This window comes from Toxorhynchites rutilus, chromosome 1 (genome assembly GCF_029784135.1).
Source record: "Toxorhynchites rutilus septentrionalis strain SRP chromosome 1, ASM2978413v1, whole genome shotgun sequence".
NCBI lineage: Eukaryota > Metazoa > Arthropoda > Insecta > Diptera > Culicidae > Toxorhynchites > Toxorhynchites rutilus.
In genome coordinates this window covers 171,591,362-171,614,355 of record NC_073744.1, presented here as the reverse complement: position 1 = coordinate 171,614,355, position 22,994 = coordinate 171,591,362, and the positions used below count along the sequence as shown (strand labels likewise).

The 22,994-nt window shown below is 36.7% G+C and overlaps 2 protein-coding genes across 8 annotated transcripts in view; one reads left to right on the top strand and one right to left on the bottom strand.

Moving 5' to 3' along the window:
• LOC129776345 (forkhead box protein K2-like) overlaps positions 1 to 8,954 on the top strand; it is a 51,642-nt gene extending 42,688 nt beyond the window's left edge. For all 7 annotated transcript variants that reach the window (XM_055782212.1, XM_055782131.1, XM_055782450.1 and 4 more), the window contains one exon: positions 7,116 to 8,954. In XM_055782212.1, the coding sequence (XP_055638187.1) occupies positions 7,116 to 7,267 (152 nt within the window). In that variant the 3' untranslated portion in view covers positions 7,268 to 8,954. The remainder of the gene's footprint in view (positions 1 to 7,115) is intronic.
• A 10,760-nt stretch (positions 8,955 to 19,714) lies between these two features.
• LOC129777073 (uncharacterized) lies at positions 19,715 to 20,487 on the bottom strand. Its single transcript, XM_055783175.1, has one exon. The coding sequence runs from the start codon at positions 20,361 to 20,363 to the stop codon at positions 19,959 to 19,961; it is 405 nt and encodes a 134-aa protein (XP_055639150.1). The 5' UTR covers positions 20,364 to 20,487; the 3' UTR covers positions 19,715 to 19,958.
• Between the last annotated feature and the right edge of the window lie 2,507 nt (positions 20,488 to 22,994).

The window sequence follows — 22,994 nt, the reverse complement described above, 5'->3', positions numbered from 1 at the left end:
AGAGTGGACTATGTACGTATAGGGAGCCAAATAGCTGAATTTTTTGGCGCGATACTAGATGTTTTTTACAATTATCATACATCAAAGTATTGCCAGAGAGTAGCTAACATTTCTGAGAATAATATTGAACGAAAAAATTAAATGCTTCGAATATTGCAGAGCGCTGAACTTCAAGTTCGTTTTTCTCGAAATCATAAAAATGTCACATGGTCCGGTCTGACTTAACACCGACCAAATATTGTAAGGAGTGATGATACTCACACATATTCGTACGCGTTTCCACACATGCACGCACTCTTCACCCACAAACTCATAAATAGCGAATTCGTTTTTAAAACTGAGTCAGTGCCACACTGACTCTGTAATAAAAAAACGTTTTCAGTTTCACGAATGCGGTGGTTTGTTGGTGTGCGTTGTATAGTCTGATTTGTTTATATTTGCGACGACAAATGTACAGTGTCGACGTCTGGTGGAGATATTAGTACTTGGGAGGTAAAGTATTCTCTATAAGATCAGAAGGGCCAAGTGCAGTGTAAAAATATAAAAGTTTGAATGACAATTTTTACTTCATATTGTTTGATTACCTAACACATGTAGTCCTGACACTCACTTAACCATTTGTCGATGCATTTCCTGTTTGTTCCACAAATAATTACTATTATAATATAAAATCATCATTAGACACAGTTTTCGTTCAATGTTTCTGCGATATCGGAAAAAAACCCTCTTATTTCATCACATAAAATAAATATTCGATACGTTAAAGTAAATTTTCATTCCTAATTTTGATTTTGAGAGCATGTTTATTCCTCCTGAATATCCATAATAATTTTCGCCTCCCAATGAAAGCACACGGAGCTTAATGCCGTCTACACGAATATACTCTTCAAAATCAGAATCCGAATTGGATTACGATTCAAATAATACAAAAGCAAGAGCAGCAGGTTTTCCATTTTCATAGTCTCTATTTTTAGATTTTCCAAAACAATACTCGGAACTTGACAGTTCAGTATAGTTGTATTGGTGAACCCGAGTGCCAACCCGTGAAACATCTCAGTGCGAAACTAACAGCTTTCGGGGCGAACTAGTGCGACACTGAGTGCGAAACTGAGTGAATAAAAAAACGTTTTAGTGCGGCACTGGGGTTGAAACTGAACAAAAACGAATTCGCTAAAAGACGAAAGCTACGAATCGTTCATTCTGTGAGTCGCGTATGATGTCATACTTTTCGTACGATTTGCGTTTAAATGCTCCCCTAATTTACTCCAAACTTTAAAAAATCGGCTAGAAAAAAACGGCTGAACGGATCAATATGAAACGTTCACAGATGTTTAGGTTATATACTAGCCTAAAAATTTGCCTGCAAACATTAGAGCTTACTGCGGTATTTGCAGAATTACAGTGGATTATGAAAAGCACTATAAAAATCCTGTTTTTGGTACTTTTTGGAAATCGATGCAAAAAATTCAAACAATTTTTTTTGTCAAAGTAACAAATTATCCTTGTGAAGAATTTATTGGAGTTTTCAAAACTGCCTTTCGATTTGCGGTGCGATGGTTGTTTATTGAATTATTCATCATCAAGAACACCGGCCACCATATAAAGATCTCTGCTGTTTGGTAGATCTGGATACCATCAACAGCAGGCACAAAATTGACAGAACATTTTTTTTTGCATCATAAGCTCGCGTCTCTACGACAGGATTCGTTTTAATACCAGTCCCGTTTCTCTTCGTCGACGGAGGATGTTTGATCCACCCCTGAGGAACAGAAACTACACCCAACATGAACCGACAGCCAGATTTATGCGTGAGTTCAACGTGCTACAAAATGTTGTTTCTGTAAATATGACATCAGAAGAAATTCGAAGAAGATTAAGATTATATTTAACACTTTAAGGGCCGGGAAGAAATCTGTAAGACATACGCCTGGGACCGCATGTTTAGACTTATGCAAAGTTGCTTGCTTTGCTTGCAAGTTTTTAAGAGGCTTTAAACTTTGCAGTTCATTCGCCTCTATGTGTGAAGCTAGCGGATAAAAGTTTTTGTTGCGTGCAAGTTTCTGTTCAACGTCTTGCTGGATTTAATGAATAATGAATTATTGAAATTAATGAAATAAATTTGGAATTCTGTATATTTTCCTATATTGACCCATGCTCACGTTTCAGTCTATAACTTTTCTCTGTCACGATCAAGAAAAAAATTAATTATGTGGAAAGATGAATGATCAATTCTCTATCTAATGAGCATGATTTTGAATGTTGCTACTTGATGAACAATCAATTTACTGTTCTACTGAAATAATTCATTATTCATTAAATCCAGCAAGACGTTGAACAGAAACTTGCACGCAACAAAAACTTTTATCCGCTAATTTCACACAAGTCCAGAGCAACTGAATGTATAAGTTTTAAGTTTGTATTTTTTCTGTTTTCTGTATTCATGTTTAATTTTAAGAAGGGTAACAGGCTAACAGCCTATAATCCAAATAAACAAACAAACAATAGAGACAATCCGCTTAAAACGAAGGGGTAATTTTTTTTCAAACTGAAATATCTGTGTTGGAAGGTCCTACAGGAAAGTTTGTTGGAACCAAATAAATTGATATGGCTAATTGGATTTGCTGTTGAGTTGGTTAGCAACACATTTTGTTAGCCCAGAATATTCTTGAAAAAACAAAGATGGTAAATCACACCATTGAGGAATATGGCCAAACCTTCGGCTGAAGGAGGCCAGGATGATAGCTCAGGATTTGATATGTGACTTGTTAGAGAATGGAAAAACACTTGGATACTTTCAAAAACACGGATGGTTTATTCGCGATGCTATACTTATGGCAGTCGGATATGGAATAATGAATATTGCATTGGTAGGGATCGGTTCTTATGCACTTATTTGTTCGTATGCGTTCGGGTTCTGTATTTCGAGTTTCGCTGCTGGTTGTGGTTGTGTAATGCACCACACACTGCACTTAGAATGGGAGGGAGTGATTTGGATGGGAATAAGGATAGGGATGGACATTGGAATTTGGAAGTAGGGATACTTGCTCTTTGTTTGCGCTGTCGGTCGCGAACAAAAGAAAAATCGATTTTTCATTTCATCCCGATATTGTAACCCACTACACCTACAATAGTGTGCCAATGGAAATGATCATCTCTAATTTCAAAAAGTTACCCCATAAAAAATGTTCATCACCTCGAAAAAATACCCTATGCAAAATATCAGCCCAATCGGACTTAAGGGAGAGTGGCGCAAAGCGGTCAAAGTTTGAGTTTTTTGAAAATCTAAAAATAACCCAAGTGGAGAATAAAGGAAATCGGGGTTTTCGATTTTTTTTATGCCAGATGTCTTAAAAATGCATGAAACGGCAAGATATACTGTTATATCGAAAACATTTTTTTTTTGTCAAAAATTGACACTGGGAAGTTTTTTTTCGGAATACAAAACGAAAAGTATGGTCTTGGATGCTAATAAAAAATAGTTTTATTCGGAACTTGCTGCGAAATGTTGATTTGCACGATAATATACCCTATGCTAAACATTAGCTCATTCAAACTTCCTTATTAGTGTCGCAGACGTTAAAATTTAAGTTTTTTTGAAAACCGAAAAAACAGGAAATTGAGGTCCCAGAGTGTCAATTTCCGACAAATTTTTTTTTTTCGATATGGTACTATATCTCGACGTTTCATGCAATTTTAAGACATTTGGCATCAAAAACCTAAATAAATATCTTACGATAGCCTTACGACCTAAGTGGTGCGGACTCAATCCACTTCATTTTCAAGCAAATTCATGCATGTTTTCAAGCGATTTCTTGCAATAAATTTTCAGACCACCAGGGATGCCAGATTTACAAACATGTTTGTAAATTTACAGACATATCTGTAAAACACTTATTTTTGTTGTAGACTTTTTGGATATAACAATATTTCACAGGTTTTTGAAAAAATAAGAGGCTCTATTCATCACATCAAAGATATTTCACTCACCATATGACATTTTTCCATAGTTTAGTTTGGAACTCACACACATAAGTACTTTTGCCCTGACATCATTACAGACGAAAGAGAGTATACGGTTATTCACAATTAATGAAAAATTTCATTCTCTGCAGGTAAGGAAAAATCTTGAACGAAAATTGTCTCTGATAATTATATTCTGTTCTAGATAAGATTGTTTTGCTGAAATGCAAGGAGATTTATTGAAAAATAGTTAAGTTAGGGTCAGGACTATGTCTTCTGAGTATTTTAACAACATCGAATAAAAATTTTCATTCTATTTTCAACAACTTACATTCGCTTTCGGGTCTGCTTATGACGAAATATGGGTTACTGTTCGATATTGTAACCACAGACATGATTCATGGCCGTGTGGTGATCTAAAACTTGTATAGCCTTGCATGGCGGATGGAAAATATACACTGCATTTTTTTATAAATTTCATCAACGATAAGACAGCAAGCCTTGGTGGATGTCCAATATATCAACGAAGAAATACTGATTTTTATAAAAATTAACAGCGCGTATGTATGTGTAAATCGTTGAAATATTTAAACACACTTACAACACATAAGTTATTAAGTGGTCCGAAAAATCAATTTCTTTTCACATTTTCCCAAAAATGACAAATGAAAATTATTAACTTTTGAATCACTGAACCGATTTAGATGATCGACATATAAAATTGAAACTAATGACAAAGCCTTTTATTGGAAAATATTTAACTTGCGAAAAAATTATTATATTTTAGTAATTATTGATTGTAGTCGTTTTTTATTTTTTTATGACTCTGGACTAGAGGGCGCTATATTTTTTTATATTTTTTCTTGAAAGCTGAGGATTTTTTACATATCATATCTCGATATCAGAGATGCTATTTTTTCGTTTTTTAGATATGATTTTTTCAAAGTTAACCGGTGGTTCGAAAAATCATTTTTCCCCCTTTGTCCAAAAATAACTTTCCGCAAAAAATCATAACATCTGAACTACTGAACCGATTTAGATGATCGATATATTAAATTGAAGCCAATAAGCATAATTTGAAAAATATCACACTTGCGGGAAGATTGGATTCTAGTAGCATAGGTCTAGTTTAGTCACATATGAATATTGATCGAAGACTTAAAACATGTTAAATTTACAAAATTATAACTTAAAAACGATAATTGCAGCATCTCGGATGTCGAGATATGTTTGGTAAATAATCCTCAGCTTTCCATAAAAAAATATAACAAAAAATAGAGCGCTCCTATCTTTAACCGAGAAAACTATGAAAAACTAACTCAATCAATAATTACAAAAACAAAAATTAAATTTTTCTCAAAAGTAATATTTTTTCAAAGAAAAATAACTCGTCAGCTTCAATTTTATATGTCGATGATATGAATCGGTCCAATAGTTCATAAGTTATGACTTTTTGTAGTGGTAAAAATGAGGAAAATTGTTTTTCGAACCATCGATTAGTTCTGAATATTTCAAAAACGAAAAAAATAGCATCTCTGATATTGAGATATTTTATGTAAAAAACTCTCAGCTTTCAAGAAAACATATAAAAAAATATAGCGCCCCCAAGTCCAAAGCCATGAAAACATTAAAAAACGACTACAATCAATAATTACGAAAATAGGATCCATATTATCTGCAAGTTCAATATTTCTCAATTAAAGCTCATTGGCTTCAATTTGATATGTCAATCACATTTGATATGTGTTTGATATGTCGATCAAATTTATAACTTTCGAACCACTTAACCGATTTAAGTGGTTCGAAAGTTATAAATTTTTGAAAAAAGTCATTTTGGGAAAAGTGGAAAAAATAATTTTTTGGATCACCCTAAAATGGAAATGGGCACCCGAATGAAAAAAATAAAAAAAAACGAGTTTAATGTTTTGCGATAAAGAACAAAATTACCACTTTTGACGAAGATCTGAGAACCACTATATTGGTTTGGCATGGAATGGCTGTATATGTATACAAAATACAATCTTACGTGCATCGCGATGTACAAAGTATTAATGAATATGTGAAAATTAACGTTAAAAGACATTTCTATAGATCTGCACACTTTTACAGACTTTTCCACATTTTTAACAGACATTCACATATTTTTACAGACTTTTTTTTAAAATCATCTGGCATCTCTTCCTTCCACTTTTTATCGAATATTTTCAAATCGCAGGAGTAAACATTTACGTGACTTTGACTTCGTTTGTTTTTATTTCGTTCGGAAAAACGTTATGTCAAAGAGAGGGGACATTAAAAATGCGTTGCTTAGTGAAAGACTGAGATGCTCTTTCAGAGATGCAATGGTTAATTAAACAATTAACGGGAAAATGTAGTTCGTTCATTTTATAATTTTAATTATTTTTGCCCTTGACAACAATACCTCTTTTATAGTGTTGATTATCATAAGAAAAATAACACTCCTGATCGTTGGATCTCTTTTGACATTTCAATTGGATCTTTTTTGACAGCCGTTTTGATTCAGTCCGCACTACCTAGCTTACGACAACCTTCTCGCATACGGATTTTCCGGATGGTACTTGGGTAGAGTTTTGTTTTTTGGCGATGTCATACATGTTCAACACGTTCTACCTCAGCTTTCGATCGTAAGTTCCAATACGACGCGTCCTCTGATCCATCCGAACAGCAGTTGTACATTCATGGAAAAGTTTCAATGCATCATACACGGTAGATTCAGTCACATTCAGCGACTTCGCGATTTTAGTAACTGACAACGCTGGATTTTCAATGTGGGTGTCCAAAATCAAATTTCTTCTCTAGGTTTTTATCCTACACAACATTTTCAAAACAAAACGGATCAGCGTGAAATTTTAACTCTCGAAAGATACAGGTTTTTCAATCCATTTTCTGTCTAAAGATTTCAAATACGCCTAATGCGACCGGTGTTATAAAATGAACAGTGATCCTGGGTTCTAACTGAATCAAACCTTATTTTTTTAGTGTGAGTAATTTGCCACAGAAACCACTAATGGAGCTGACACTTCAAAGAAAGGTTATTCAGATTTTTTTGTACAAATGTTTAATATAATTCATCGTTTGTTTATCTACTTTAACACATGATATTTAACATTGTATTCCACCTTTTTTCTCCACAGCAACTCACCACTCTTCATACCAGCATCAGTATAATACATATGCCAGCGGTGCTGACCATCATGCGGCCGACGTGTACGAAGACGACGATCAGGTGGACTATGACAGCGATGAGTACGATACGCCCACAGCGGTTAAGCGCCAAAAAATCTAACTTTGTAACACGGAATATTCTGGCGCAGCACTACTCGCCGCTAGAGGCGGCTAAAGTAGCAGTCGTGTCATCGTTCCTTTGTGCACCGACACTCTGTTGAATTCTGGAAGCAAACTCCTACTGTTGACATCTGTCGTACGCACGCATACGACATGTCACCTGTAGAGCAAGTGCGCGCATCCAGAGAGGAAGATAATGTTTTAAACGCTCTTGATGGTCTCTTCACGTTCGTTGTCGATTTGTGAATCAAAACACTTTACAACACACACTCATATAAAGAAGGTACACACAAATTTTCGATGTACCCAAGCAAAAATCCATGGATCACCCCCATGCAGGAATTGTCCTCATCTGTCGATCGTCGAGGGAGAGAGGATGGTCGCCGTGTGCGGGTTGGTCACTTGACACTATTTTTACAATGCAAAAGTAGTGAGATTTTCTCACTTTTACACACTCACACACACACACACACACACACACGTAAGCACACATTGCACACTCCCACTCATAATTGAAACTGGAAGTGAAAACTTTTAGTTTAGTGGATGCAAGAGGAAAAAAACTTCTTTAAATTTCATATACATATATACACGAAGAGAATATCTGAAACAAACAAAAAAAAACTAAAATTAAAATTCTAGTTATTAATGAATGTGAGCAACAACAAAATAAACAAATCTAAAGGTACACTAATTTAATGTAGACTCCGAGCAAATGCGATAAAGCAAGTATTTAGCGTTTAGTAAAATGTCACTTTTATTGAATAATTGGAAATAAAACAAAAAAAACAAGAATTATATATATATATATATACAACATAGTAAAAGAAATCATCGCAATTTGATCATATGTGAACCCTGGAAAAAAACAATTTGAAGTAGAGAGTAGGAAAAAAATCACAATGAACAACACGGCATGCAAACACTCACACACTCACATTCACTGAACACGTGGCGTGTGGCGAAAGAATAGTAAAATATGGAAAAAATTAATTAGGAGAAGAAAGGAAGGAGGGATCGAGACAAACACACGAAGCGGGAATCTCTCATCTGTTACGGTGGCTATCACCGCGTGATTTCCACCGAGCGCGCCCTACAAGTAGCATGATGAGATGTAAGACGTGATCCCAGTGAATGTTCCGTTCTGTGTCGTGAGCTATTGAAGAAAGATACTCTCGATCGGATCCACACAAACCGTATATAAGTACCGATGGGGGAAAAATTGCATGGAAAAGATAGTGAATTTAGTTAAAACAGTAAGTTTAAAATTTAAGGGCAATGAACCGAAATCAATCAAATTGATTAATAATAATAATGATAATATACAGAGAGTAGTAGTGGAACTTGTGTGTGCTATATCCTGCCCCGAGAAGAAGAAGATGGTTTGATGGTTCCGCGAAACGACTGTGTGAGTGTTTTTTTTTATTCTGAGAGAACAATGCTCGTGGTGAATAAGGAAAGAAGTAATGGTATTTTTTCCCGAAACTTCACTTCAGATTTTCCTGGCATTTTTGGTTCAATATGTAGGGAGGAGAAGAGGAAAGGAAAGGAAGAGGTTATGTATAATGAATTCAGCAGGCAAACGAAGATAACAACAAAAATGGAATAAAGCAGACAAAATGCTATATAACTTAATTGTATTTGTTTAAATGTAAATTTATTAACAACATAAAATGAGGAAAACAATGCTCGGCTTGGGTACTTCATCTGTTGTAGGACGGTAAAAGAACTAACTCCTGTAAGAAATGGTTCAACTTTGAGAGACTGACAAGTGCTTAGCATGAAGCTTTCCCTTCCAAATCTCGCTCTTGTGAACACGAATCCATTGGAAAATGTTTAAATGTAGCAATTTCATCACTATTTTTTTTTGTAAAAGGTGCTGTTGAAACTTTTAAATCATTGATGCCTTCTCAAGTTTGCCGAAAGGACGTTGAAGTTGCTTCAAGGTCTGGCCAAGAACCAAGAAAGGATTCCCTTTATTCCGCGTGGTGAATGCCGTGAGATAGTTAAGTTATCTCACTTTATTGTGGAAGCCATCTCACTTTTCAGCCTCTTTTTGATACCCGAGTCGATAACATATGAGGATACGACTTTAAATCTCACTTAGTGACAAGCTATACAGCCCTATTCTGTATTCCGACGGATTTCCATTTCGTTCGAAACCGTTATTTCGTTCGAGTTATAATTTCGCATTCTCTAATCCGAACGTTTTGTTCATTTAATGTTCGAAGAGAAACAGATCGAACGGAATGCAAAAACTACTCGAACGAAAAACAGAATGGAATTTTATCATGTCGTTCGAAGTATTTTGAATCGATCGAAATACAAAATAGGGGTGATCGTCACGCCTTCGGGAACACCCTGACGCCATCTCACGTTCTTCGCCGCGCGGAATAAAGGGGATGGCAACGCCGAGAACAGGTTGTCTATTAATGCTAGCATTAAAAAAATGGACTAATTTTCCCAATTTTTCATGCGTCCACCTAAACACCTGGTGAACAGACCACTTGTACATCGTAAATCATAGTAACCCAAGAGTTTTCAAACCAAATTTGACAGCGCTATCAGTTTAACTGCGGAAGTTATGGCGAAAACAGTAAAGCAACTGCTCCATTCCGTTGCGAAGAAAGTGCACATCGTCAAGTACTTTGAGTCTGCCGGACATGCCCATTCCGGTATCTATAATATCCTTCAGTGAATAAGAATGAGAGCATTAAACGGGAGCCTGGTTCCGTTCGTCCGATTATGCGATCGTAAACAGGAGTTTTCAAAGATTCAATTGAAGTTCTTGTTAACATGTCCGTTTTACCCCCACTACATGACCCAACAGGGGTTAATCAACATCGAGAAACGGAGCCATTAGGACGTTTTACTCTAGAAGCCCAAACTTTGACCACAACTGAGGGTTGTACCAGGAACATCACGGGCTGAAGATTGAACCAGTGAAATGAAAAAGAGTAGTATACTGAAGATTGGGCCAGCTAATAATAAATTCGTACTGAAGGTTGTACCAGTCAACCGAGTATCGAAGCTGCAACGCAGCTAAGGACAAGGTGCGAGCGACGCGAGCTGGTGGACAATTCCGGTACAAAAATATAAATTGATAAAGAGGTTAGTTCACAAAAAATGTTCTTATATGTTGTTCTCTGTTCGAACTCCCACATCCGAAAACGACCCGCGAAAAGCAGTCGGTAACAACATCGTTCCGGGCTTTGGGTCGGGAGGTCGGAGCAACGGGTCAGATAGTGAAAAAAGTACCTGGCGGAAATGGACATTATCATGCGGAAACGTAAGTCAAGACCGGACGTGTCGGAACAGCAAGCTTCTTCTTCTTGGATGGCACTTGTGCGGTCTGTTCTTGTACGGTATATGAAAGAAGCATATTTGACGAAGTTATCGCCCATTTAGTTTTTTTCGATGTTTTATATGCATTTCAGTGCGAAAAAAACATTTTGGGTCTAAATTATCCGCTTCTCAAATTATTCCCATCCTTCCATCAAACACTCTAAGTTGCGCATGACATGATTTCTAATAGCAACAAGTTTCGACATGCAACTAAGAGACGCAACGGACGGACTACGGGACGGGTTTAACCCTGGAAGGCAGCGACTGGCAGAGAACCAGCTACTTTATGAACCCCACAACACCCCCCCCCCCTACATCAAGGGGGTAAGTTTCGACATGAAGTACATATCCCACACTAAATACCCAAAGATACTTCTGTGCTTCCGTGGCTAACCATCAGCCAAAAGGGGATGTTAAGGTGAAGGGGGAAGCTAGCCATTGTAGTAGTATAGGTAAACCCACGTGTAGAAATGGAGCAATAGTGTTTGTGAGAGAAGAGCAAAGCACACGTAAATAGATCAATTCACTTATCAGACTGTGTGGCGCTTCATTGACACGAGTCTTGGAATACATTTGAAAAAAAATAATTCAATACTAAAGTAAAATGTATGAACGATATGTTCCGATGATCAATTGCAAATGTAAATATATATAGAAGGTGCATTTGCATATGAAGTGAAATTCTGATTATACGCTAGCGTAACATGATCAAATTTATAACACATGCGAATTGGGGTTCTTTTGGTATTTCCGCGTTCTTCCGCTTCTACTCGATGTTGATAATTCCTTAATATTTTCCTTCGTTGATCGTATTGTTTTTGCATATTCACGTTGGAGAGCCTTAACCCTTCTCTCCGTTGGCCGAGGCATTTTGATTGAACGTAATACTTTTCCGTTTACTGTTTTTGAAAGCATAGGCAGCCGTGGCAGTGTTCCGAGTTCTGCAATACAATTTCTTACCCAATGTTAAAGTTGCTAAAACTTACATTACAGACCCATTAAACGTAAAAGTAATAATTGTATTGATGTCAACACAATTTTATTCTATTGATTTTCATGACATGAAACGCTATGACTCAGGAACAACATTTTATTGGGTGGTTTTTATAGCTGTTTCGAGGATGTTGTCTGGCATCAGTGTCGAAAAAATAACGATGCTTTCACCAATACAAACAAAACCATTACCGAAGATTGAAAAATGAAAATTTAGCTTTCAGAGCACTAGCTCGAGTTTTCCGACGTTTTTCACTATACAGTGCGACAGCAGATGAAAATTTAACATCTTGTGAGTAATCGATTATAGTTCGGTTGATATTACTTGATGGGAAGAGTGCGAAAACGATCATTTTCTTCACACTGTTCCGCAAAATTACTGATTTTCGGGCGAGGGATGAGAGAGGGAGATGAAAGAAATGAGCGCCATTGTGGCAGCCATTTGTGGCTAGCTTCCATCTTCACGTCAAAGCCGCTATTCATCCGTTCGTGACGTGCGGGAAATGGGGAGATTTACAGCAAAAAAGTGCCTGCCGGGAGATGTCTCTTCATTCAAAAATATCATTCGGAGGTAGATGCGGTGTTTTGGTCCGACACGTCCTCCGCCCATTACGCGAGGAAGTCGCTGGAAGTGATGAGCCGCTTGAAGCTAGATGCCAACAAGTATATTTTAGTAAAGGCCAGGCGATAGGGCGTCGAAATATTTTGTAACATGATCAATAAAATTATGGTTCATATTAAATTTGTCCCATTAACCCTTTGTAGTCGGAGTTAATTTCCCTTGAAAGATTTTTTTTCCACGTTAATAATATTATGTTCATAGCGAGTACGATTACCTTTTATTCATAGAAACTCCGTATACATTTGTGAAAAAGTTTATTCGATATTCAAATTCGTTAAAAAAAGGTCAACTATTACATCGTTGAATAAAGTATTTAGTATGATTCCTAGCTGCGGTGGCTGAGAGCAGACAAACGACCGCAAAGGGTTAAATTATCTTTTGAAATATATTTTCTATATTTTTCAATTGTTTGTCAATAGATAGCTCCAGAAGTGCAGTTTGATTTCAACATTCAAAACGTCATGAATCAAGCTTTTAGATATATGACGAATAAATCGCTCTGACACATTCAGTTAAATACTAAATGCATTTTACGCCAGCTAGCGGATTTATTATGATCAATAACGTTTGTGTATACTAGCAAAACTATAACTATTAAAAATTGACAAACAAGTACTACTTCGTGACGCTTAATTATACAAATTATAGCGAATATCGTTCGTCGATGTGTCATTGGCCATATTTGCTGTTTTCCTTAGGGTGGGTTTAGACTAGTGATATATTCATGTGAAGAAATATGATGAGATTTATAGAAATCGCATTAACCGTTTACACTAGCGTGAACTTCTATTATGAATATATTCATATTTTCGGTGAATTTATTCACCTGAAGTAGAACTGCATCCAACTTTAGTGATTTCTCACCAGTGAGAAATTCACAAGCGTTTACATATGCTCAATTTATTCAAGTTATATATACCTCGAATAAGTGTATCATATTTATTCTCACCCGTTTACACCTATTTTCACGTGAATAAATTCATCTATAGCTATAGATCTCCCTAATGTAAACCCGCCATTATCAAAGTGACGAGCAAATAGATGCGGAACGAGAGTTATGTTCCGCTGTCAAAGTCCCACATTCCCGGCTTTGCTAGCAAAATAGAGCAAATTATCGACACGATTTATATAATAGGGTCCAATGAGGACCTTATTATGATCGTCACGAAAAGGTGTAAATGAGTACAACTTTATTCCGAACACTACGTGAGAGAGAAAATATGGAAGAGTTCATCCGAAGAGTAAACTTGGCATCACGGATGATCTCTGTGTTATGATTGCCATGGAATTTTTGACACTTATGTTTTGGAAGATGGATAAAAATCACGAGAAATGAAGATAATTGGAATTTGACTATATTTGTATTTTTGACGTAGGACTACGTCTTTCATTTCTATACCGGGGTGTAAAATCAAAGTTTCGAAAACGAAAGCGTTACGCCGAAGACCGAGATTTTGAGTGTTAATAGCTTCTAAACAACTGAACGAAATGGTATGATAAACACTTCATTCGAAAGATAAAATGTCTACGCGTTCTATACTTGTTACTTTCTGATCCAAAAACTTGTTTCAATAGTCTTAAATTTGCTTTCAAAATAGGCTATTGAAATCACCAATCGGTATATAAGCGAGCGCCGCTCGGAAATCCACTTAGTTCTAATTGAACAGCGATTGGAGCATGTTGTCGCTGTTGTGGTGAAGCTCTTCATTTATCATGAAAGCGCGGATGAACGGTGTCACCAAGAGCCTGTTTGTGCACCTTAGGCCAGAAGGGAATCCATCAGGAGGAGAGTGATGCCACAAACGGTTCCCCGGGAAGATCTCGAAGCAGCCGCTACACACACACACATACACGCACGGAATTCTTTCCGTTTGGATCGAGAAAGATCCGGAAAATAATCTGCCAGTTCCTCTAGGAATTTAAAAATACATTCATGTGAAAGAGTTTATTTGAATGTTTTCTATCCATGTAACACTGTGACCAAATATGTTTCAATCAAGTGCTATTAACAGATGGTTATCGAGTTAGCATTAACCACTGGTGGGCTTTCAGTATCGAGGAAAATGTGGAAATATCTAATCGTTACTAAAAATAATCTGCCAGTTCCTCTGGGAATTTAAAAATACATTCATGTGAAAGAGTTTATTTGAATGTTTTCTATCCATGTAACACTGTGACCAAATACATTTGGTTTTGTGATTTTTCAGTCAATCGCAATTATCAGGATAGCTTCTGAAGATTATTCTTCCCCATCAGTAGGATATTTCCGTATCCAATATTGGATGCATAAAACCTTGTGCCTCCAACGTAACGCTCTCGTTTTCGAATTCCCCCAAATATTCATTCATTCAGAATGAATTCAGATTCAACTTCAAACAAATGATCTCTAAATCAACGATAGTCCTACGTCACCCTTGCGGTTATACCATAGATATAACCCACTTCCTGTTTTTGTTTACATTTTCTGTATGCTTCTGCTTGTTAGGGTTAAAAAGATAAACAAGTAGCAATTAGTGAGCCTTGTGGCTTTTATGGAGCAACCACGGAAAATCAACAGGGATGTTATGCTGTTATGTCACTCTACACACACATTTTGTCAAGTGAAGATGGGTGCTAGTGAGAGTGTAAGTGTAAGTGGATAGTTAAATAAAACTCTAAACAAAATTCTCGTATTTGATCCGATGAGTAGCCACAAGCAATACAAGGGCTATCAATGCATCCCGAGAAAGCTACTTACGGTCCGGCTGAATAATTGGCTCGAACTTCTTTAAAGATTAAAATAAGAACAACGTTACTGTCAATGGTGATTGCTATCGTGTGATGATTTCTAACTTTGTATTGCCTCAAATACACAAGCTATCTGGTAGATGTGTGATGTCAACAAAACGGTGCCAAATCGCACGAAACGATGGGCCTATTGCGCAATTAATTTGGTGAGTAATTAATCTCTCTTTATGGTCCAGTGTATCGACCGCCTAGATCGTGCGATTTGACGCCTTCGGCCTATTCTTGTGCCGATGTAGAACCAGCATCGATTCAAGTACTAGAAAACAACATCACACGTATTATCGGTGAGATGCTAGCCGATGAATCGAACAGTTTTAGAGGCAAGAGTCTCAGATGCCAATGCCGCCGAAAAAACAATTAAAGTCTAAGATGATAAATAGCCTTGGAAGCTGAAATCATTTCAAATAACGAATAAAAAATACAGCTTTTTGGGGCTCGTGATGGTTTAATTGATTACGAGAATAATGGTGATGTCACCGTTGTTCCGATTTCCAGCGAAGGAAGAGAAAAAGGCAAATGAAGTTTCAGTGGATGAGATGAATATTATGGTAAAAAACCTGTTTTGACATAGGATTACGTCTCTCGGGAACATATTGGGGTACAAATTGAAAATCGAGCACATCGTGAAAATTGTCCAATTTCAAACGCTTATTGCTCAGTCATTTCACGATGGATTGATGAAATTTTTGCGTCAATCGATTTCGGCACTCCATAACAATTTATTATATTGAAGAAAATAATATATGTCATCCCTTAGAAAAATCCTCGGTCGAAAACTACTGAATACATTTGGTAATGCAAAATTAGTAGAATGTACAAATTTTTTGTACATATTGTCAACAAACCCGCATCCCTACCAGAGATTAGTATATTTTACTCGATAACATTAGTAAGCTTGGATATTGTCATATCTGAAAATTGGTGAGAAAAGCGCGTATTAACCATTTTCATTGTTCCCATAAGGCAATACGGAGGTATAATAAGGATATAATTCTGATACGTGCATTTTCGGCGAGAAAATGTAGCCGATATTGGGCTTCCGAATCATGGTTCTGCTTGACATATGTGTTTATTAGTACGGTCGAAAATGACTATAGATTGGTAGTATTTACCAAAAAATTCGTTATATTTACTAATTATTTCTCTCAGTGATGAAACTAGCTATCGAACAATTAAAAAATATCAACCCCTCTCCTAACGGAATTACCCATTTCTGATTGGTCGAAATTGACGATACATGCGGCCGGTCCCTAACAGAGAAATCAATACCAAGCTGCCTGGGGGAAATCGGCATTGCAAACACATGAAAGTAAGGGGGGACCTTTGTTCCTACCGAAATGTGTTCCCTAACAGAAACATCAAAATCAAGCTGCCTGGGGGAAATCGACATTGCAAATAAATGCAAGTCGGGGGCATTTTTATATTGCAAGTAAGGTGAGTGATACGATTAATTCTAGCTAATAAAATTTAAATTTGGAATTTTAATACTAGTTGCTTCGTGAAATTTCATATCAATGACCGATCATGCATTGTGAAAAATTTAGCACAAGTGTAGGTGTAAAATTGTATATGGTAGCAGTTGTGTTAAAAATGACTTGATATATGAAACGATTTATTTCAATTTTTCATACATAAAAACCAAGATGTGTTCCCGCTTGAGAACGGGTGGTTTGGTTTAAGCTGTCTGTTTTTTTGTGTTCATTTTCACCCAAGGAAAGTTTATACGAAGAGAAAAATTAGAAAAGTGAAGAAATATTAGAAGTTTGATTTCCCATATGCTCTACATATAGCATTAGGTATTGTTAGTCCAATTAAAATTCGGATTGGGTTGAATAAACACCTAGAAAGTATAAATTATAAAAGAAAATTACCTTTTTCATTTCAAATATGTTTTCTCTATATTAAAGTACCATTTTTATAAAGATGAGAAAAAATGATAATTGTGTTCGGTATTGGTAATTATCTTATATTACATTGGTGAGTTTTTTTCCCTTTATTTCATCCATACATAACACAGGAGGCATCTCTTCTGGGATCATAGAGGGCGGTTTTTTAATATCGTGCCACTTCGGTATCCTTTATCTGATTCGCACCGTCCAGCGACTGTTTACCATCTTTCTGTCATCATCACTCGGTAAACACTGGTGGAGTGAACAAACAATACTCAACAACCAAACAAAACGGCCGTTTTCATAATCACCAAATCATTATCAAAAAGTTTAACAATGTAATTCTTCAAACATATCCAAAATCAACACATAGCCTAACGTAATCCTACGTCAATTATGCGGTCGTGTCTCGGACACAACCCTCCTTTGACTTTTTTTTAAATTCATAAGACTGACAACAATTTTGTATTTCAGCACAACGAGATAAGGGATGCAACTACCCAGCAAACATTAAATCGCATAACAAGCGTATATATAACATCATATGCCCTAAAATTTGGTTGGCATATAATGCGCCTAACTGGCATATGCATGCAAAAGTGGAGGCCATATACATACATGGCAAATGCTTACCGAATTTGTTTGGATGAATATGCAACTTTGACCGGCTAGAATAGCGATTATGTTGAAATTGAATTGTGATCTAATATGTCAAAGCACAAAATACGACTTTTGCCATACTCATATATGATTTATTACAGACATAGAAAAAAAACAAATGGCGCAAAATATTTTCGTGAAATGTTTATTACAACCTCACGAATTGCCATTTTTATATATGAGTATTTATGTTCGTAGAAATAATAATTGTTTGATTGACTTGTGTTGGGAGTGGAATATGAATGTTTAAAATGGCACAGATTGATGTTTGGTGAAAACTGCTCCGATGTGGGTTCGAACTCCGGTCGTCTGGTTTATCATCCACCAGCTATCTCGCGCGGCTATCTGAAATTTAATTCAACAGTGGTTAAAACTTTCGAGTGCATCATTGACATTTCAATATGATGTAATATTTTTTTTTTCTTTCTTTATTAAAGAGATTTTCAGCCAAAGGCTGGTTCATCTCTAATGATGTAATATGTTCTCTATTAGGATTTAATATGATTTACTGTTTCATGATTTTCTTCAGCATGCAACACGATTTACTACAGTACTGAATTGATTTAAATTATACGCTTATACGACACACAAACTGCATCAGCGTAATATACGCATATGATGCGGATTAAATATATTTTACGACAATGTACATCATAAAATTGATGTTTACTATACCGAATTGCGACTTAATTTGATAATGGTATATAAAATCGAGTTTTTACATTTTATGCGATTGATATTACCCAGCAAACATTAAGTCGTATGAATAGCTATAATTGGAGGCAATATACATACTACCAAGACACATTTGTATGATATATGATGCAGATAACTAGCATATACAGACAAAAGTGGAGGCGATATACGTATATGCCATATTTTGTACGCATATAAAGCCGTATATAACGATATGCGATGCTTTTTGGACTGATATGCGATTTGATACGACAACGTTACCACTCAATCCATCGCGTAGAAGTATATCCTAAGGTGGGCCAACTTGCTAAAACCACTCTTCAGCCATCTTGGAAGTCTACTGTGTTTTGTTTGTAAACAAAACACAATACGCTAGTGCCGAAGCTCGCTCGTGATCAGTATGTCTCTTTCACGCATCAAGGAAATAATTCCCCTTCTGCTTTCTTCCTTACTGTTTTTATATACCGCTCCCCTAACCAACTTAGTGACGGAACGGCCTCACCTAGTACCATAGACCCGTCTTGGACCCGTCTTGGGCACGATATCGGCACCGCTGTCGACACCATTTTTTGGAAGCGATCTGCCACAACAAAGTAGACTAGGGACGAATTTGAACGGGAAAAACAGGAACGAAGCGTAGTCCACAAATATGAGCGAACATTCGACATGTTCTTCAGTTTGAACAGTTTCATTTTTTGTCTGCACGGTTAAACAATTCGACAAGATTAATCCTAATTTTTAAGCATGGTAATTTAGATCTTTGCGCTTCTGTTGTCTTTCCATTATAAACACTTCCGTCTGAATGTTTCTTAAGCGATTTTCCATTCATGCTGTCATACAGTGTAAACAAGTTTTACTCGTAGCAAGGTATATTTTTGAAGGCGCAGTCGCGTCCTTTCCAAATACGAACGATTCATACGCAAAACTCATTGAAACAATTGCGTCGGGAGATGTTCTCCCTGTGGACATGTTCACCTGTTCCCTTCTCGAAATATGCGCATTCCTTGCTTGTGGTGATAACAGCAACGACGAACTGCGGACAGGCGCCTTGAGCCAAATCATCTTTGCACCGACTCGAACATGAGTTCCCTCCATGTGGTGCCGAATTCTGTTGCTACCCATTCCGTTGCGATTGTTTATTTCTTGTTCCGTGAGAAGCAGCAGGTGAACAGCGAACAGAGAAGCACTTCTTCGTATTCTTGTGATCCGCATGGAAGGAAATACATTCCGTAGCCCAATGCTTGTTTGTTTGGGTGTACTCGACGTTTCCAGGGAGACCGGAAGTAGGTGGTACAAACCAAGCAAACCATATCAAAATTGAAATTTTAATTGTTGTGTGTGTTTGTTATGTGGCCCTGATACCAACAGTATATTGAAGGTTTTTTGATTGATGGCGGGCATGTCTATACTATACTTTCGATTTCACAATGTCCATTATAATCAGCAAAGATAGTAATATTTTTCTAATAAATTTATTTCATTGTTTACATTACATGTTTTTTTAAAGCTTTCCATAGACATTTGTTGAACAACGAGCGATTTACAAACATAGCCATTAAATCTATTATTATATTTTATAATGCCACATCACTAGCAAACCGTTGCACGAATAGCTGCTGAATTGCGTAGTAACATTCTGAAGTAACTAGTCGAATCGACACTTGAGCTTTATCCACTGGGGTTCTGTTAACGTTCCGGATTCACCCATCCGACAGCACGCTTCTCTCGAGGCTAAAATCATACTCCAGTGGGGAGTGCTTCCTTCTGGCGATGAACGCGAGTATTTCGTTCACTTGATACTGACTAATTTCCGCATTATTGTCCGGGGCGAGTGTTGGGGCTAGTTTGAATGGCACTCCCTCTAGATGATGACTCATTTTTTCTTCGCTTTTCTGGCGTACCTGACCGGACGAATTGGCCGCTGGCACTGGAACACCCGGAAGGTTGGGATAAAGTCCATCGGTGATACCCGATGGAGGCGTGGAACCTTTCTGTTCTATGAAGATAAAATCATCATCCCTGGGCGCTGGGGGAATAGGTCCCGGAATCGGTTCCTCTGCCGTGTGGACCGGGCTAGGTTTCTTGCTTTTGAAAAAGGAAAACATTTCCACTGAATGGGGATGATGGAATTAACTTAACATTAACACAAATATTTATTCGATTGCACAGTATTTTGCTATGTTGTTTATTTGGGCTTCGAGCCCGATTGGTGATTCACAACAAAGGGGTCTATCCTTTGTTTTGCATTGAAACGTCAAGTGGCGGGAATTAATTTATGGGGCGGGATTAATGATGGTGATTTTTGACGTAGAACTACGTCTTTCAGGAAGGGTGCCAAATCAGAAAACAGGTTACGTTTTTGTGAAATAAAGTTAACATTAATAACCATTTTCACAGCGGACAAGTTCTGATACTTTGCACACCAATGAAATCGGAAATTCTCTAAGATTCGTTTGATATACTATACAGTACAATCCACCAATGCCTAAACAGTTTAAATTAATGGAAACTGGAAGCATTCTCATTTTCCCATACATTTGTTCTGCCAATTTGTGTGCATTTCCGAACAGAGCTGTCAATAACGAGCAACTGATACATTCGTTACTGCCCCTTTCCAACATATTTGGTTTAAATAAGCGATTTGAAGCCACACCACTTCTCGTTTGGGGGTCATCGAAGCAACATGGTTGCTGCAGAGCGTCGAGCGGGAGAGGATTGTTTTCTTGTCGGGCGAAAGAGGAGTGTGGAATAGAGTTTTTTTTTCCACAAGGGGCTCTTCTCAGGGCTAGAGACGGAAAATAGGAAAGAATGAAAACACGAGTGAGCTAGCATAAAACAACTAGCGGATATCATTCATGCCTAATGCTGATTTCACACACAGCCCTCTGTATCGAAGTGTGCTACGACAAAGAAGAGCAGCATACGAGAATTTTTTTTGTGCTAGTGCGGATATGGAAGACTATCCAGAACTTAAGGCTGATTTAGACGATGCCAGTCAGCGCTCTAGTTGTGGTATCCAGTGAACAGAGAACAGACACTCTGTCCAAGTTACTTGTACCAGTATCGAACAAGTAATTGGCCTCTAACTTGAACAGAGTGTCTGTTCTCTATTCACTGGATACTTCAACTAGAGCGCTGACTGGCATCGTCTAAATCAGCCTTTAGGAATATAGATATACACTGCATTTATTTAGATAAACGTATGTTTAATGAATGAATGCTTTCAAATTCCAGCAGGGTAACCTTACTGTTGCATGTTGTGGGGTTCGATCACATCACAAGTGGAATATAGGAGCAACAGGGTTCATAGTTTGTGGTCAATATCTGAGTGGGAAGGAGAAAGTCTGATGCGAGTTGAACCAAATGAACGAGAAGTGCTGATAGCTTTTGACTCTACTCGACTCTTTCGAGTCTACTTAAGTAATAAAAAATTAAATAGCTAAAAAGATATCACAAAAATTTCGATTTTTAAAATAATATCCGAAGTGACAAACAAGTAGATTGAATAATATAATTCCGTAGTTCTACGTCGAAAACTGCGGTCGTGTCCTAGATACAACCCATTACAATTTTTTTCAAATGGCTTCACACGACACAGAAAATGTGTTCACAATCATATTGAACAAAATTTTAAAAAGCCGTAAGGAACCGAACAAATATTGTTGATTGCACAATGGTGCAGCACTCGCATTCAAGTGGAAATTAGCATCTAGAGCGGGACAGTTATTCTCTATTCAAAAGTTGTCTTAAACAAAGTTGTTACATACGATAGAGCACTCATTTCTATGTTATCAAAAATAGGGTGACCCATCTTGTCGATTGTCGAGATAAAAAATCTCACTTTCTTATCTTTATATATAGAGGTAAATATATCTCGATAATGTTGTAGCCCCAGTTATTGTAAACAACTTTGTGAAACAAATATTTTTTTTATCTCTTGAAATAACCGATATAGCACTTTTTCTCTAAGTTGCGTTAGGGTAACCATGAAAAAAACTGTTTTTTTGTTCTAACTTTTATATTTCAAATTCTAAATGCAAACTGTCAAAAACTTTTAGAGCTCACTAATACAAATATTTTGCGATGAAGAACTTGTCAATGTCTCAACTCTAATCAATGTTATTGATACTTCTTCTGAAAAAAATACGCTTTCTTCATTTGTTTGGAATTTTTTCTGAGACAAACATAAAAAATGTTTATTGGCGGCATTTGAAAGAGCATAATTCACTCTACATAGTGTGAGATTTTCAAAACTATGTTATTTTTTATATTTGAGTAAATTAAAATTGAGATCATGAGTTTATGGGTGAAAAACCATCAATAACTTTGAGTAGGGCTAAGATGTTGACAAGTTCTGCATCGCAAAATGTTGGTCTTTATAACTTCTAAAAGTCGTACGAAGGCAATTTTGATGTAGGATTTGAAATATAAAAGTTAGAGAAGGAAAAAAATGGGTGGTTTATATCTTTGATATAACCGCAAGGTTGACGTGGGACTACCTTAGCTTAGCAATCATTTGTTTGTATTGATTAAATTTTTGTTTGAAGGAAACAATTTCCGAATTAAATTAAATTCAATATATTGGCTTTGTGAGTAAAAAGATTGTATAATTCAGTCGTTTGCATGTATTTGCAATGTCAATTTCCGCAGACACTTTGGTTTATAAGTCTCTATCAGGTAAACACATTTCAGTTGGAACAAAAATATCCCCGACCTGCATGAATTTGCAATGTAAA

Excerpts from the sequence above, each read along its gene's own strand:
- LOC129777073 (XM_055783175.1), bottom strand. The coding sequence starts at position 20,363 with ATGTTTTCCTTTTTCAAAAGCAAGAAACCTAGCCCGGTCCACACGGCA.